The sequence below is a fragment of the Choloepus didactylus genome, chromosome 4 (genome assembly GCF_015220235.1).
Source record: "Choloepus didactylus isolate mChoDid1 chromosome 4, mChoDid1.pri, whole genome shotgun sequence".
In the NCBI taxonomy this organism is placed as follows: Eukaryota; Metazoa; Chordata; class Mammalia; order Pilosa; family Megalonychidae; genus Choloepus; species Choloepus didactylus.
In genome coordinates, this window is record NC_051310.1 from 132,830,373 (window position 1) to 132,846,304 (window position 15,932).

The 15,932-nt window shown below is 38.6% G+C and overlaps 1 protein-coding gene across 9 annotated transcripts in view; it reads right to left on the reverse strand.

The window, feature by feature from the left end:
* SLC12A1 (solute carrier family 12 member 1) overlaps window positions 1-15,932 on the reverse strand; it is an 83,658-nt gene that overhangs the window by 16,896 nt on the left and 50,830 nt on the right. For all 9 annotated transcript variants that reach the window (XM_037834048.1, XM_037834055.1, XM_037834054.1 and 6 more), the window contains 3 exons: window positions 15,478-15,618; window positions 12,820-12,926; window positions 8,504-8,586 (listed from right to left, as the gene is read on the reverse strand). In XM_037834048.1, the coding sequence (XP_037689976.1) occupies window positions 8,504-8,586; window positions 12,820-12,926; window positions 15,478-15,618 (331 nt within the window). The remainder of the gene's footprint in view (window positions 1-8,503; window positions 8,587-12,819; window positions 12,927-15,477; window positions 15,619-15,932) is intronic.

Below are 15,932 nucleotides of genomic sequence, written 5' to 3' on the forward strand. Positions count from 1 at the left end.
GCCCATGCTGGGTAAGGTGGCAGTCTTGTCAGGATTCCATCATTTTACTGCCTCTGAGAACAAAGCCCTACAAAATAAGCAATGGTACCAGGACGAGGGTACAAAACATAGATTCAGTGTTACAGAACACTGGTAGGGCTTCTGCAAATGTCAACCCTTGGAACCTGGTGCCTTATCTAACCAGGAAGCTTGGCTATACAAACTCGAGATTTATCAACTATGTACTAACTTAATCTGTCAAGACAGTCACCTCCCTAGATGGCGCTGTTACTTGGCTACGCAGAATTGTCTAGCCCCTTTCCAGCAATTAATCTTTTGCTAGTGGCGCTAGATTTAAGGTCAAACCACTCATTTGATTCCCCCAAAGCTTCAACGATTCTTAAAATTAGCAATGATAGAAAACCTGAGAAATTAGACTGATGTTAGTGAAGTTCAAGCAGAAGTTGTAGAGGTGAACATAAGCTGCATTGCACTGGGGGTCATGACCGATTCCAGCTCTGCTGAGGGCGTTATGACATTCGGCAAGTCATTCACTTTTTCTATGTCTTAGATTTCCTATCTGTGAAACTGAGTATCACCACATTCTCCCTTTCCCATCCTCCCAGCTCTGTAAAAAGAATAAACAACAGTTTCTGCATACAGCTTTGGAGCTCTTTAAAGAATAACATGAGTGCATTCTATTGGTAGTATATTTATGTCACTTCTAGAAATGGACTTAGTCATGCAAAGCAAATGTGGTATTTTGAGAAGCCTGGGAGTTATTTTATCAGTTACTATTTATTGCACACTCTTTGAGTGCCAGGGACTGAGCTGCATTTTATTCCTTCTCAAACAACTTTGAGATTGTTACTATTGCTATCCTCATTTTGCAGATGAAGAAACCGAGGTTCAGAGAGGTTCGGTAACTTGTCACCCAGCAGGTAACAGGGTTCAAATGCAAAAAGTTCTTGCTTGACTCCAAATCTGCACACTGCCCTCTAAGAAGATGTTCTTCTTTTGCCTTATTATTATTATTTTGATGATGTTTTATTTACCTCCAACTCTTCATCATCAGATGAACCTAAATACTCTCAGGCACACAGTATAATTTCACATTAATTTCCATAAACTATGCCCCTGAAACATGTAATCTTAACAGGAAGACTCCAAAAATAGGGTGTACATGATGGGCTGCAGCAGCAGCAACAGCAGCAGCCAGACTTTGTCATCAAGGCCCCTGTGATGGCACCCTGGCTATTTCCCACCCTTCTAGGGCCTTGCAGGATCTGCCTAAGGGAGCAGGGGTGGGTAACCCGCTCTTTGCAGTCATCTGAAGGTGCACATTTATGATATTCTTGGGGCCACTGTAAGGTTGCCATGAGGAGGAAGTTCTATCTCTTCTCCTTTTTTCGCAGATTTTAACACACCCTGTGATTAGCCACTGATTGCCATGCTCTTTGTCCTCTGGTTTGGACAAAGCAGGGGAAAAAATCCTCCTTTGTATCAGACTCAGCTGGCTGAGCAAGCTGGGAGCTACTCCAGCAATTTGAGTGAAAGGTATGTACACAGCCCATCCAGGACAGAGCAAACTGCAAAAATCGCAAGCCTCAGAGACAAAAGCAATTTTTTATTTTTCCTGAATGATTCGGAATCAGCAGTTCCCTCGAAGACGACACAGAGAGAGGATGATAGAGTGAGTCTATTCTAAAGGCTAACATCTGCTTGCTTTGCCATCTTGGATTTTCAGATCCGCACAGTGATGTGATCACCATATGCACAGTGATTTTGCAAGTTCTTATTAGTGTTAATTCTTAATTATTCACTTTATAGGTGATCGAAGGCCTCCTTCTGAGCACTTCCTACTTTTCTCCTTTCAGCACTACTAGAATTGATGTTTTGATTATCTTTTCTTCTGAATTACCTATCCAGTGTACTGCTTGCCTCTGTTTGCATAAGAAATCAAGATTAGACTTTGTCAAAACATTTCTTTCAAGAAGAGTGCTGGCCAGCTGACTTGCAGAAGTGTACCATTAGCCACAAGGGGCAGCGAGGCAAAGGGAATGGATGGATAGGCATAAATTGATTTCCACCAGGCTGGCAGTAAAAATTATTCATCCCATCACTACTACATTTGCAATGCTTCAAGAGTTACAAATCCCTTTCTACAGAGTATCTCATTTGATCCCAACAACAATACTGGATTCTGGCAGAGCTGATGTTATTCTCCTCATTTCACCTGATGAGAAAACTTAGGCTCAGGAAGTTCAACTGATTTCCCCCAAGATCGCACAGCTAATGACCCCAGACTTCTTTCCATTCTAGTGATATCTGCCTGCTGAAGGAATGCCATCTGAGTTTCTTCAAGAAACTCTCCCCAAATATTTCAGTCAGAATTAATCTCTTCTACATTTCCATAATACTCTGCTTAAACCTTTATTGCAGTTATTAAACCATAACTGTCTGACACAGCAGAGTTTTAAGACACGTGCCTATTTTACCCCCACCAATTACAAACTCCAGGAGGGCAGCGCTTGTCATATTTCATTACCACCATTATTGTGTTTACTTTGTGCCAAGTGCAAAGTGAAACACTTGCAGCCATCGTATCCTTTAACCCCAAACAACAAATCTATGAGCTAGGTACTATAATTATTCCCATTTACAATGTGAAAGGTGAAACACAGAGAGGATAAGTAAGTTGAACAAGGTTACACAGCTGAAAAGTGTCAAAGCTGGGATTTGAAATCAGATCTGTCTGATTCCAAAGCATATGCCTGGAACTTCACATCCTGGCTCCCATATTCTTGGTTGTGCACACCCTCCTCCACCCCACCAATGATGCAGTGCCAGGCAAAGTATTTGCACATAAATACACCAAATATAGTTTGTTGAATACTAATCAATACACTTCGATGCTTTTGAAAGTGTTAGCTTTGCAAAGGAATTAAAACTAAGGGAAGGGTTGTCATTGCAGCAGGCAATATTTGAAGAAATGGAGTTAATGCTAGGGCTAACAGGGGCTCGTGGTACAAACTAGCCTGGAGACAACTGCAGGTATGAAAGGTGAGTTGGCCACCAACTGGGCATCAGGTAGTACTAGAACACCAGGAATTTGTCTTCTGTATTAGCATATCGTGGTTTATAAAACTACATTGCATTTGCATGTGTGTGTGGGGAGAGAGAGAGAGAGAGAGAGAGAGCCCCTTTTTCTTTCCAAGATTTTAAGATATTCCATGAGGTTCTGATGGTGGAAGCTTAGACCTTTAGGTTCTGTCAACTAAGGGTGGATTTCTAATCAGTTTCTTCATACATATCCCCGAACAGTTCTCAAAGTAAGATCAATGAGTGAATTTTGGGCCATGTCTTTACGCAAATGCCAAAACCTCCTGAAGAGTAGTTACTATATTTTCCAGCGATTTATAAATTGATTGTATGGTAATCAATTGGAGTGGCTATACTTTGAAATTCAATTAGTTGCCAGGATGGCTTCATGTTCTATCCCCAGTCTCTTTTTAAAAAGGTGTCTTTTAGAAATAAGCAGGAGTCTACAAATTACAATCCACTTTGAATCTTTAGGAGACAGAGCAGTCAACTAGCTGGCAGCAGAAGGGAAAGCAGGAAACCCACTGGGGAATTGCATCCCCTCCCCTTTCACAGCATCCTTTCTCGTTATTAATTATTAAATTATGATTCTTTCCCGGGTCAACCAACTCAAAGCTGCAAATGCTCATATGAATCAATGGGCCATACCCCAGGTGAAGTCTCGCTGAATTGAAGACAGGAAGCAATCCTGCAGTGGTTGCCTTCCAATCAAGTAATTATTTACTACACTGCCATCTGTCTCTATTTTGCTAAGCTACTCGATCAGACACAGCAGTATCCCCATGCTCTGAGATGGCCATAAATTGTGCAGTACTTACACAGAATACTTGACCACAATATATTACAGATCACGTTCCATCATTTTATTTCCTACTAGTACAATTTGGACTCTTTGATGTAGTGGGCAAACTTGCTAAATACCCCTGGGAAGCAAACTATGTGAAATACAGCATTCTTTTGTGTTGTCAGGCAGTAAATTAATTTATTAAGAGAAACTGTCAGCCATCAGTATTGAATGAGTTGCTGCAGCATACAAGTTAGAATGATATAAAAAGTTATTTTCCTTACATAAGCCTATGATACAGTATAGAAATAATTGCCGTTAGCTGGTAAATTACCTATAAAGCTGATTTCTATTCACTGCTTTATTAACTACAGTATATGGGCACTCTGAATTGCTAATATTTCCTTTAAATTATAATCTGTGATGACACTATGGTGCCTGTGTTGGAAAAGCTATGATGATAATCATTAACATAGTGTAATGCAATACTTAAGATTTATCAGGCTCTTATTAAGCCCCATATTACAGTATAATATAATGAAACACAAGCTTATTTCTTCCAATTCAAAATTTAATATGAGGTTTGTGTCATAAATTTCATAAACTTCAAAACAATGCATGAAAATGTGGCATAAAGATAATTTCTATCATTATGCTATTGTTTTTCCTCGTGTTCTTCATGTATTTATGTAACATTGTTTTCTGTTTACCCTAGATAGTTGGTACTTGTAATTATTTTATTAGCATCCCACTATATTTTCCCTTTCTGGACTAAGAAGCAGAAATGCTTCAAACATCAAAGTTGATTTAAATAGGATATATCCTTTGGGAAATTAAAAGGGGATGCAGTTCACTGCCAGGATTCTTTTAAAACTACTATGGAATTCGGTTGCTGTACTGGTTTATTGAACTAAGTTGATGGTACATTTTGGCAGATGGAACAGTGAGGGGTAGAAACAATATTTTTCAGCCAGATAACATCTTTTAGCTTGGAGAGATCAATGTAACATACAAAGCAAATGTGTAATCTAAATACAAATTGTATTTTGTATTCTCATTTTTTAGATGCAAAACATTACAGCAGAAAAGGCAGAAAAAAGTGAAAGTAAACCTGAGAAGTTAGCAACAGAACAGGTCTCAATATCAGGTTCTTATAATCATCTTCAAAGTGAGAGGTCTATCTTACTATAGATAGGTAATCCCTGTGTTGGATGTTTTTAGGAGTGCACAGAAATAGCTTTGCCCCATTCCCATATCTGTTTTTACTACTGCCACTCACTATTACATCAGTCATTGTCTTCTCTAGGTTTCCTTTCTAAAATGTAGAAAAGTGGTAGAATAATGAACTCTGGCTTCAGACAGAAACAGATTTCAATACCAGCTCTACCAACTACAAGCCTTGAATCTTGAGTAAGCCTCAATTTTATCAGCTATAAAATGGGCACATTATACTTTCCTCATAGAAAAGTTGGGAAGATAAATCCTGTAATATATGTGGACATGAAGCATAACACTTGGCACATAATAAGTGCTCAAAAGTGTTAACTATGGTTGTCATTAATTTATTAAGTTCTACGAGGAAGGAATAAAAATCATGAACACCCAGTGGGAATTAGTAAATCTGATCTGGAGACATAAAAGGTCAATAAAAAAGGAAAAGGACATATAAAAGGGAAGCTGGAGAAACTAAAGCTAACCCTTATGCTACACTTTTGCATAGAGTGGACTATACTCCCAGTTTAATTTTTTAAAGCTCTTCAGACGTAATCATAGTGTCTCTCTATCTTATACAAATGCTCCTCTTTTTTTTCTATCTTCCCCAAAACACACCAAAATGGTTGCATCAGAAAATTCACCTAATCCACTTATATCCCAATCTGTTACGATGGAGACAATCATGAAATAGCCAAATGGAATCTGGATCCATGAGGCACAAGCACTCTCAATACCCTTCCTTTCTGTTGAACCAACTAGCGCCTCCTCCACTCTTGTATTCTGGAGACTAGATGCTGTTAGAGGAGATTGTACTGGACCACCAATAGCTCGGTTCTCACTGCTGTACGCTGATCAGTCATGTTCTCTGGTCTCTTTCATTCCTCATCCTATTTTAAACTTTCACTCATTTCTTCTTGTCCCCAATTATCTCATGACCCTCTTGTTTTGGGAAGTAAACCATTGCTCCAGTTTCACAGACAGAATTGAGACTATTATAGGTCATCTTTTTCAACTTATCATCTCACTCTTGTAAATCCATGTGTTTCATCATCAGTCTTCACTCCTTTGTACCAATCTTCAAAGATGAAGTATCTTTTCCCAGTTTCAGCCTAACACTTCCATCATGTCCTTCCTCTGATTCTTCTTGTTCCTCCAGGATCTTAGTTCATGGGTCACTCCTTTCTTTGCCTGTATCTTCAATCTCACCCACTCTCTGGGGCCCATTTCCTCAGTCTGTGAACATACCTATGTTTCCCATTCTATGGTCTATGATCTCCTTTTAGTTAATATTCTCATTTTCACTCTTCCCAGTAGCATCCAAACTTCTCAAAATGTTTGACCACATCCATAGTCTCTGCTTCATCATCTCATATTCTCTCCTCAATCCAGCCTTACCTGGATTCTGTTAATACTGCTCTACAGAAATTGTCTCAAGATTATCCATGTGATGTCAATCAATTCCAAGAAAATTTCATTCATTATCTTGCTGGACTTTTCTGCTGAATAATCAGCATTGATCATTCTCATTTTGAGCACTCTACTCCCATGGCTTCCTTGACACCGCAGGATCCTGGTTCCCTTACTTTCTGACTACTACTTCCCTGCTCCTTCTTTGAGGCCCTTTTCCTGGGCTTCAACTATACATACTCTTTGGGTTATGCTGCCCAGTGTCACAGTCTCAATTTTCAACCTAAATTATGATATCTCCTTAATCTATATCTCCAGCTCAAACTTCTTTAAGACTAAGACTAAATATCAAACCCTTACTGAACATCTCTAGTAGGATTTCCCACAGGAGACTGTTTAAAATGGAGCCCAGCATCCCCTCATTAAACCTTTGCAGTTCCCATTTCCATTGGTGGCACCATCTTTATTCTAGTCAGCCAAGGGGTGTTTCTTAACTCCTTCCTTGCCCATAACCCACACACCCAGTCACCCCTCACATGCTGCTCTTTGTACCTCCTAAGTGCTTCTAAATTCTGTCCTTTCACTATTCCTTCTGAAATTGTCCTGTTACGCTGCCATGTTCTCTTGTTTTGATTATTATAAAAATCTTTTGATTTGTTCTTTTTGAGTCCATTCTAGTCTTTTAGTCTTGGCCTCACAAAACTGAAAGAATATGAGATCTAAAACCCAAATTTGACCACATTACTACCTCACTTAAATCCTTTCAATGGCTCCTCATTGTCTACAGAAGATGGTCTAAGCTTTTTATATGACAAATCAGGCTTCTCAAATCTGGCTCCTCTTTATAACTGCAGCCTCATATTTTGCTATTCTTTGCTTCATACTTTTCACTTCAGTAGAACTAATCTGCTCTCATTTGCTCATATATCCCATTCCTCCATGTGTCCATGTCTTCCTGCCTCTGCTAATGATGTCCTCTTGGCCAGAAACACCATTCCCAAACTTCCTCTTTGTTTTTCTCTAGCCCCTAATGTTGCCTAGTTAACACCTGTTCATCCACTACATCTCAAATCAAGGGTAAATTTTCTCCAAGAAGCCTTCTTGTAGTTGAGTCCCCCTACTCTATTTCCCATAATTCCCTATTTATAGCAATTATCACAGTACCAATATATCCATTTCCCTTACTCGGCTGTCTGCCTTTTGAGGGTACAGACTCTTATTAATCTTAGTCTACATAGCACCTACACCTATGCTAAGCCTGATGCATAGTATGGACCCCCAGGATATCTGTTGAACCAATAAACTTAACACAGAAATAAATCTGTTTGTCTTAATGTCATGTCTTCAGTGGGGCTAGCATTTTTTGGGCCCTTTTGTGCAGTTCAGGTGAAAGAGAAGTCATGAATGGAGTACTGTCCTAATCTTTCAGTGACTCTTTAAATGTGTCCTTTATTTCATGCACAAGAGAGTATGTTTACATTATAAGACTAAATAAGTATACCAAATCCTCTACAGGGAAAAAGCAGAGTCACTAATCTGAATTAGTGTTTCTCCCTCCCACTTAGATTAGTGATTCACAGCATGATACATTCAGGCCCATTTCCATGTTTGCTACAAACCAGACCATAGGCTCTTAAAAGCAAAATACAAGTTTTTCCAAGGAGAGAATTAATCTTCATTTTCTGGAACATCTTGCAAAAATTAATTTGTCAGTTTATTTTACTGAAGGTATTTATTTTCAGTGATGCTAGCTTTGTGGTTTTGTGATAAGAAAAATAATTGATGGCTCTCTTGAATTACTCTATATTTCTGATTCACAGGACAAAGGCCACTTGCATTAGTGATGGGGAAAACACAGAAGGAAGAGACACCAAGGGTCAGTGCTAGAATGGACGCCCCTTCATTAGGGAGTCTCCCCTGTATTGTGCACTGCTGTAGCCCCTGCACCTAGAGCAATGTCAGGCACAGAGTGGGTGCCCAGTGAATATTTGTTGGTTGAATGAAAACAGTACATACCTTGCACCTGGAGAACCTGAGAGATGTCAAACCCTTGGCTGATTCTGACTATGATCACGCCAATCTCAAAATCAAATGCATCACTGAAAGTGGAAGTAAAGCAGTTAGTGATTTAAATGGCTCCTTTAATCCTCAAGTTTGAGACAAAAACTAAACTTGCTTCTAGGATTGTGATATAATTGAAGTATTAAAATTCACACATTAGAATACTGCCAAGAGCTGGAGCCTTTTCTGTTTGTATGTTTGTTTTCCCCTTGTGCCTTTTTTATTTTGTGTTAACATGTATCTAACAAAATTTGCCATTTTAACCATTTTTCAGTGGACAATTCAGTGGTATTAATTACATTCACAATGTTGTGCTACCATCAACTCCATCCATTACAAAACTTTTTTGTCAGAAAAACTCTGAACCTAATAAGCAATAACTTCCCAGCTCCTCTCCCCCTACCTGGTAACCTTGAATCTACTGTCTGTCTCTATGAATCTTTTTATTCTAGGTGTTTCATATAAATAGAATGATACAATATTTGTCCTTTTGTATTTGGCTCACTTCACTTACCATAACATTTTCAAGGTTCATCTATGTTGTAGAATGTATCAGAACTTCATTTAATTTTTTGGCTATATAGATATACCACCTTTTGCTTATCCATTCATCTGTTGCTGGGCACTTGTCCGTCAACAGATGAACAGATGGTTATTTCTACCTTTTGACTATTGAAAAAAAAGCTGCTATGAACGTTGGTGTTCAAGAATCTATCTGAGTCCCTGCTTTCAGTTATTTTGGATATATACCTAGGAGTGGGATTTCTGGGTCACATAGTAATTCTATGTTTAACTTTTGAGGAACAGCCAAACTTCAGCAGCAGCTATGTGCCATTTAAAAATGTATTCTGGTTAAAGGAAATGAAATCACTCACTCTGGAGCCAATTTATCCAAATAATCCTACTAACCAGAATTTTAAGAGGTTTTCACATACTTTCAAAATAATTGATTTCTTTATGAAGTAAGCAAAACAATCACTGAAATATATAGAACAGAGAGTTTTCAGGCTGCCAAGACCCTTTGAAATTGACAGCCAAACTTCCCATCTATTAAGGAGGAATCCATCTACAATGTTTATGATATCAAGCTCCTGGTTAAAAATGTCTCCAGTTCCTCTAAGGAAATTTCACTATTGACTCTGGACAGGCCATTTGAAGCAATGCTTTTTCACGGTCACCTTGAAGATGGTTGCTGAGCCTTCTCTACACCCAAGCCAATGGGATAAGATTATCTAGAAGAGAAAGGCAGTTCTCTTTTTTTTAATCTCTGTTCCTGGAGAATGCGTTTTCTCTGGCCTCAAACAGAAAGCCAAACAACTAATACTTTGAGTTTATTTAAAATTTTCTCCTTTGTTTAATTTCCTTTATTTAATCTTCTGTGGACTTGAAACACAGGACTTCTTACCATGAGTCACCACCTCCCAGACACAATGCAGTTTGTGATTGTCCCACCTTATTCAAACAAGTTTCCAGTGGCTAAAGTAAATCCAAATTTTCAGATAACAATATAAATAAGTTCAGTGTAATATGAATATCCACTCAAAATTCAGACCATAAAGGATCATCACTTAACATAATGGACCCATTCTAGCAAAAGCTGCCATTAAGTAAATTCCTGTTAAGCCAATCCTTGATTATTCTTGATTACAAGAAATAGACAGTGTGTTTCACATTTGGATTCCATGTTAGGCAAAATAATGGACCCCAAAATTATCCATGTCCTAATCCTGGGAACCTGTGAACATGTTACCTAACAAGGCAAAAGGGGCTTTGCAGATGTGATTATGTTAAGGACCTTGAGATGGGGAGTTTACCCTGGATTATCCAGTGGGCCCAACGGAACCACAAGGGCCCTTGAAAGTGAGATTAGGGGGCACAAGAGGAGGTCAGAGTGATTTGATGACAGAAGGACTCAAACGTCATATGCTGGCTTTAATGATTGAGGAAGGGGGCTATGAGCCAAGGACTGTGGGCAGGCACTGGAAGCTGGAAAAGGCAAGGAAGGTAATTCTCCCCTAGAGCTTCCAGAAGGGCATGTAGCTGGCTCCACACCTACATTTTAGCCCCATGCCAGACTTCTGACCTATGGAAGTGTAAGATAAAAATTGTCTTGTTTTGAGCTACTAAATTCAAGGCAATTTGTTATGGCAGCCATAGAAAACTCATACAGATTCCAATTAAAATTAAATCACACTTAAGAATATTATAGACCTTAAAAAATTTTTATTGAAAGAAAAATGGTAAAATTCTTTATTATTGTAATAATAATGTGTGTTAATAATAACACTGTGTTTTATTTTGTCATAAACAACAAAAAGACTAGAAAGGGAAATATAATACAGATATATGATTGTCCTCCTATATTAACCCCATTGCTAAAATAATGAAATCATTTAACTTTATCAATCCAGATAATTTTATGCTAGTACAAGTTTGAACTTTGTTGCTGAGAAAATAATTCTCTATTATAAAAACTAGAGGCCTCCTTGGTTCAATATTACCAGGTTGGATTATTTTGGTTGCTTTGAATTACTAGTATGTTTGGGAGGGTGCAGAGGTTGGAAGATGTCCCAGGTTATTTTGTATCAAATAATGGACTATTTGATTAAAGATTTATACACTTCTATTTGCTTATTTTTTCTTTTCCTCAACCCCTTTTCTTCTCAGAGGTGAGGATGAAATTTTACTGAAAAATCTGGATAACAGAAAGCAAATTTAATTCATCCCTAGTAACATCTGGTCAGTAAGTGACTTGACTCTAAATATATCAAAATTATGTTGTCTGAGCCTGGTGAAATTCTGAACCTGATCAGATCAGACTGAGTATAGGCTTGTAACTAGTGCACTTAGAGGACCAGCAGGAGTCAGATTGTGCACTGCTGCACATGGCATCCAGGCTTCGTACGTTTAAGAAACACAATCCAGGAAAATGCATTTAATACCTAGGCTCCTCGTATTAGGAATACTGTTAAGTAAATTTCTGTTTGGTCAGTGATGCATGTAATTTCAGAAGATGAAAACTATTCTCTTATGCTCCTTTATAGTAGAACTAATATTAGAATGTTTTGTTATTACATTGCATAAATCTCTCCCAAATAATAATAAATGTGATGTTCATTCTAGCAGGGAGAAGAGAAAATAGCCTGGGTAGGAAGCACTAAGTACATGCTTGTTTTGAAGGGGTGAGGGTTTCTTCCCTGTGTAGTATGGACTTCTAAGTGCAGCAGTAGGTGTGAGATCTGAGCAAAGCCAGACTCCAGGTGGAAGAAACCTTCCATTTTCAGACCTGTTCATGCAAAAGATGGCTGTTGGGCATAGCTAAAAATGCCCCTCTTGAGAGGAGTCTAGTTAATTATTTTCAATCCTGGAAGACAGGCCCTATTATCTAGAATGGTCATTGAGGACACCCTGCTTCTCTCTTTACGTGAAGTGCTTGTGTTCATTCAAAAGAAGGCACAGAGACAGATAATACTTCACATATGTACTTTGGGAGGCAGCAGAGCACTGTGCTTATGAATTTGGGCTTTGAATTTGGATGGTCCTGGGTTGGAATCTCCACTCTGCCACTTACTGTAATTTTTTCCAGCATATCCTTTTATTTTTAATGTCTGTTTTTCCACTTGTAAAATGAGAACAGCCATAGTACTTATTTCAAAGGCTTCTCGTGAGAATTAACTGGAATAATTCATGTTAAGGACATGAACACAATGCCTGGCACATAGGACTAACACTGTCACCTCTACCCGAAGACTCTTGAAATGTTTAGGTCTGATATGTCACATAACGTTGAAAATTCACGTTCTGTACATAAGCCAATTCTCCTGGACATCAGAGGCACCTGGCATACAGATTCCCACCTCAGCAAAGGGAACCTGAGGTCCCGGTACAGTGACCGTGTTATCCAAGGCCAGAAGAAGACAGCGACTCAGTTAGGTGGAGCAGGCAGCCCAAGATCTCAAATGTTTTGAAAGAAAAATATCCTCCTTTAAGTAGCTGTCCTTGCTTTTAATCTTATAAATAGGCTTCAATGTTGTAACTCTAAGTGTTTACCTTTTACTTTGACAGTGCTATTTTCCCACCCTGCCTCCTCTGACAGTCTGATACCCTCAAGTTCAATTATTGGCGGTGATATTTTCACTTTGGTAAGGAATTCAGAAGAACAGGGTAACATGCTCGTCTCAGACAATTTAATCTGGCACAGCGGTGTCGACTATGTACCGCTCTGGTTAGTGCTTTATAAACAAGACTACATCTTGAAAGCCATCACTTACTGTATGATTCCCACGTAGTTCTCAATCTCTGTTAAGGGAGCTTTCCTCCAGTTTCTTTTATGTCCAATCACCAGAGTGTTTGGTTTCATTCTTCCTAAGCCTGAGGCCTAAACAGAGGACATATAAACATGGGCAATCCTTACCAAATCCAGAAACCACTGCCACAAATGAAAAATAATGTCCAAAAGAGCAGTGAAGTAATGTTCTGAAGATTCTGAAGATTAGATTACATTTTAGTGCATGTCCTTCATGCTCGTACCCAAGCATAAAATAGAAAGATTAGTTCTAAATCATCTCAGCCATAAATGGATTTTAGATGACAGAAATGTAGCTTTTCTAAATTAGCAGTCATTTGCATTTCTTCTGACACACTCATTAAAATGGTTCAATAATTTAAAATAAAGTGATGGCTGGTTAGCTGTTGGTATGCATGTTGTAACTTGGTGTTTCAAAGCTGATTTCCACCTGTTATATCCATAGTGTCATTAGCAATAAAATCTATGGAAAATTCTTATACAAAAGGATCACTTAAATCTCTACTTATAATATTAACTGAAGAGTAACTGGATTATATGTTTCCAGAACTTAACCCACTTGTATGGCAGTGTCATTAACAGCCACCTTCCATATCAGATGTTTTGTTCTCCCCATTAGATGATAGGATATGATTTCCATTTAATTAAATTTAATTTGGCAATATTATTGAGCAGATGGTAACTATAAAGTGCTATGCTGGGTGCTGTAGAAGACTAGCAAGCTGTGTTCTTTGGCCTTAAGAAGCTTAATAAGGTGAAGAAGACAAGATACACACAGATACACAGATATAATTAAAACACAAGTCTAAATGCAATTGGAGCTCAAATGGAAGCACAAAGGAAGAAAATTGGAAGTCAGAGGACCCATGAACAGCTTCATTGAAGAAATGGCATTTGTGCTGGTCTGGGAAGTTGGTTAGATTTTGACAGGCAAAGACAGGGCTAGCAGAGAGAATGAAGGAAGAGCATTCTGGCTGCTAGGAATAGTGAAGCAAATTCTCAGAGCTGGACATTTTAGAGGGGACGGAAGAATGTGAAATAGTAGATAGGCACTGACAGAGGGTTCCAGATATAAACTTTGGCTCCACCACATTTGGGATATTGCTCTTTGAAACGTACAGGTAGAAAAACAGCTCCTTAGAGCTGTCATTTGACCCTCACCAGATGCATGGAAGTTTGGATGTAATCTTTTCCGTGACTACATTTTGGGGATGTGGTTACTCATTCCAAAACTTCTCAGATGCACAGAAGGCTTTATCCAAAATGGTGTGACCACAGTGATTCCCCTTTAATACCACTCTGTCCTGTCCTTTTGCCAGGTCCCTTTGGTGCCCCACTTTTATTTGAAGAAATTCACGTGAACATACTTAACACATAGTCATTTTTTTTAACCAAATCTTCCTAATTAATACAAGAGTTCTTTTCCATATCTATGTCTTTTCTCTCCCCACTCTAATTCCTTAGCTGTCCTCCCATTCCTATATGAAAATTTTATTATTTTACAAATCTTCCATGAAAATTTTACATTAAACATGTAACTTTTCCAACATATTTGACCAAAGAGCTACTGAAAAGTAACTCACTACTAAAAGAAAAATCAGTATCTTGCAGTGACATCTATTTTCATGGTTTAGAAAATTAAAAACAGATGAAAAGAGGCTCATTGGAGGTAATATGGTTTTCAGAAATGACTTGTCTGCATGAACAGCTACTTTGCAAGTGTTCTTTGGGGACATTAGAGATGAGAATGCATGAAATACTTTTAATCTCCAAAATATTACAGTTTAATCAATATTTTTCTTTCCTGCCTGCAAAAGCATCAGAGTTACCTGGATGCAGTCCTGAATTCTGACAGTCCTGAATATGGCAACTCTGAAAGCCAATTGCACCATTATACTTAGAATTGGGGCATTTTAACCACATTTAAGCCAAATGATAAGAAAGCCAAGCCCTACAATTTCTGAGGGTCTCTTGGATTGCTTTAAGAATTCTCTGGCACTGTATATTATGAGGATCAGAACCAGGGAAAGCTTTTATGAACTTACTATAGAAGGGGTAAGGAAGAATAAGAGAGAAAGAATAAGGTAGAAAAGGCAGGGGAACTGTGGGCTTTAGTGTTGAGCCACAGATATGATTACATTTTATCCAATATTCTGGAAACAATTTAGGAAAATGCAGAGATTTTATGCCCAGATCACCAGGCATTTTTTAGTTGAGTCTGACAACTGCCCTCATACCATTTGCAAAAGAGAAAAGGAAAAGAATGCTTGACTTGTGTTGCTATATGCAGCATAAGATGCAAAAATAGTTTGAAGCTTTAACAGGATCTTAAATGTCGTCGACCATCGGAAAAAAATTGCATTTCAATAAGCACGGAGACAGAATGTATTCTGGTGGCCAAAGGCAACCTTATTTTCATTTCCGGTATATGATTCATAGCTTAATGGCAAAAGAACCTCTCTGCTTTTGTTTTAGCTTTGCCTAGCCTCAGGAATTCGAATCGAATTTCCTCAACCATCTGCATTGATCTGTGATGGAAGAACCGTTTGTTTTGGGAGCCTCATTAACATGGAATGCTAATTGTCTTTTGCCTTTTTACCCATTCCCTCACTGCCAGCCTTACCTGAAGGAGACTTCGGACACCGTCTCTGAAACAGTCTGCCGCCACTGCAGCATAAAAAGCTTTGACCTTGTTCTTTATAAGCCAGGACTGCTTTTTCACCATGCCACTGTTCATCTCCTTAACACACAGCTTGCGCGGTCCCTGCACGACACATGAAATATTGGTTAGAAGCCCTGCTATTATACATCACACTGCTGTTGTTTTCTAAAGGACAAAAACAGCTGGCAATGCCCCATTGAGTTAAAAAATGGGAAAGAGGGAAAAAAACCTCATTGAACAGGGTCACACAGATTCAACCATTTGGAGATGAACTGAACTGTTCACATTATTCACTTTCCACCCAAAATGACTGGAGTTATTAACACCCGCTTAACTGCCTCATTCTGAATGAAAGGAAGTGCTGGGGCATCATGGCACATGAGGCAAATACTGCAAATGTGATGGAAAAGGCTCAG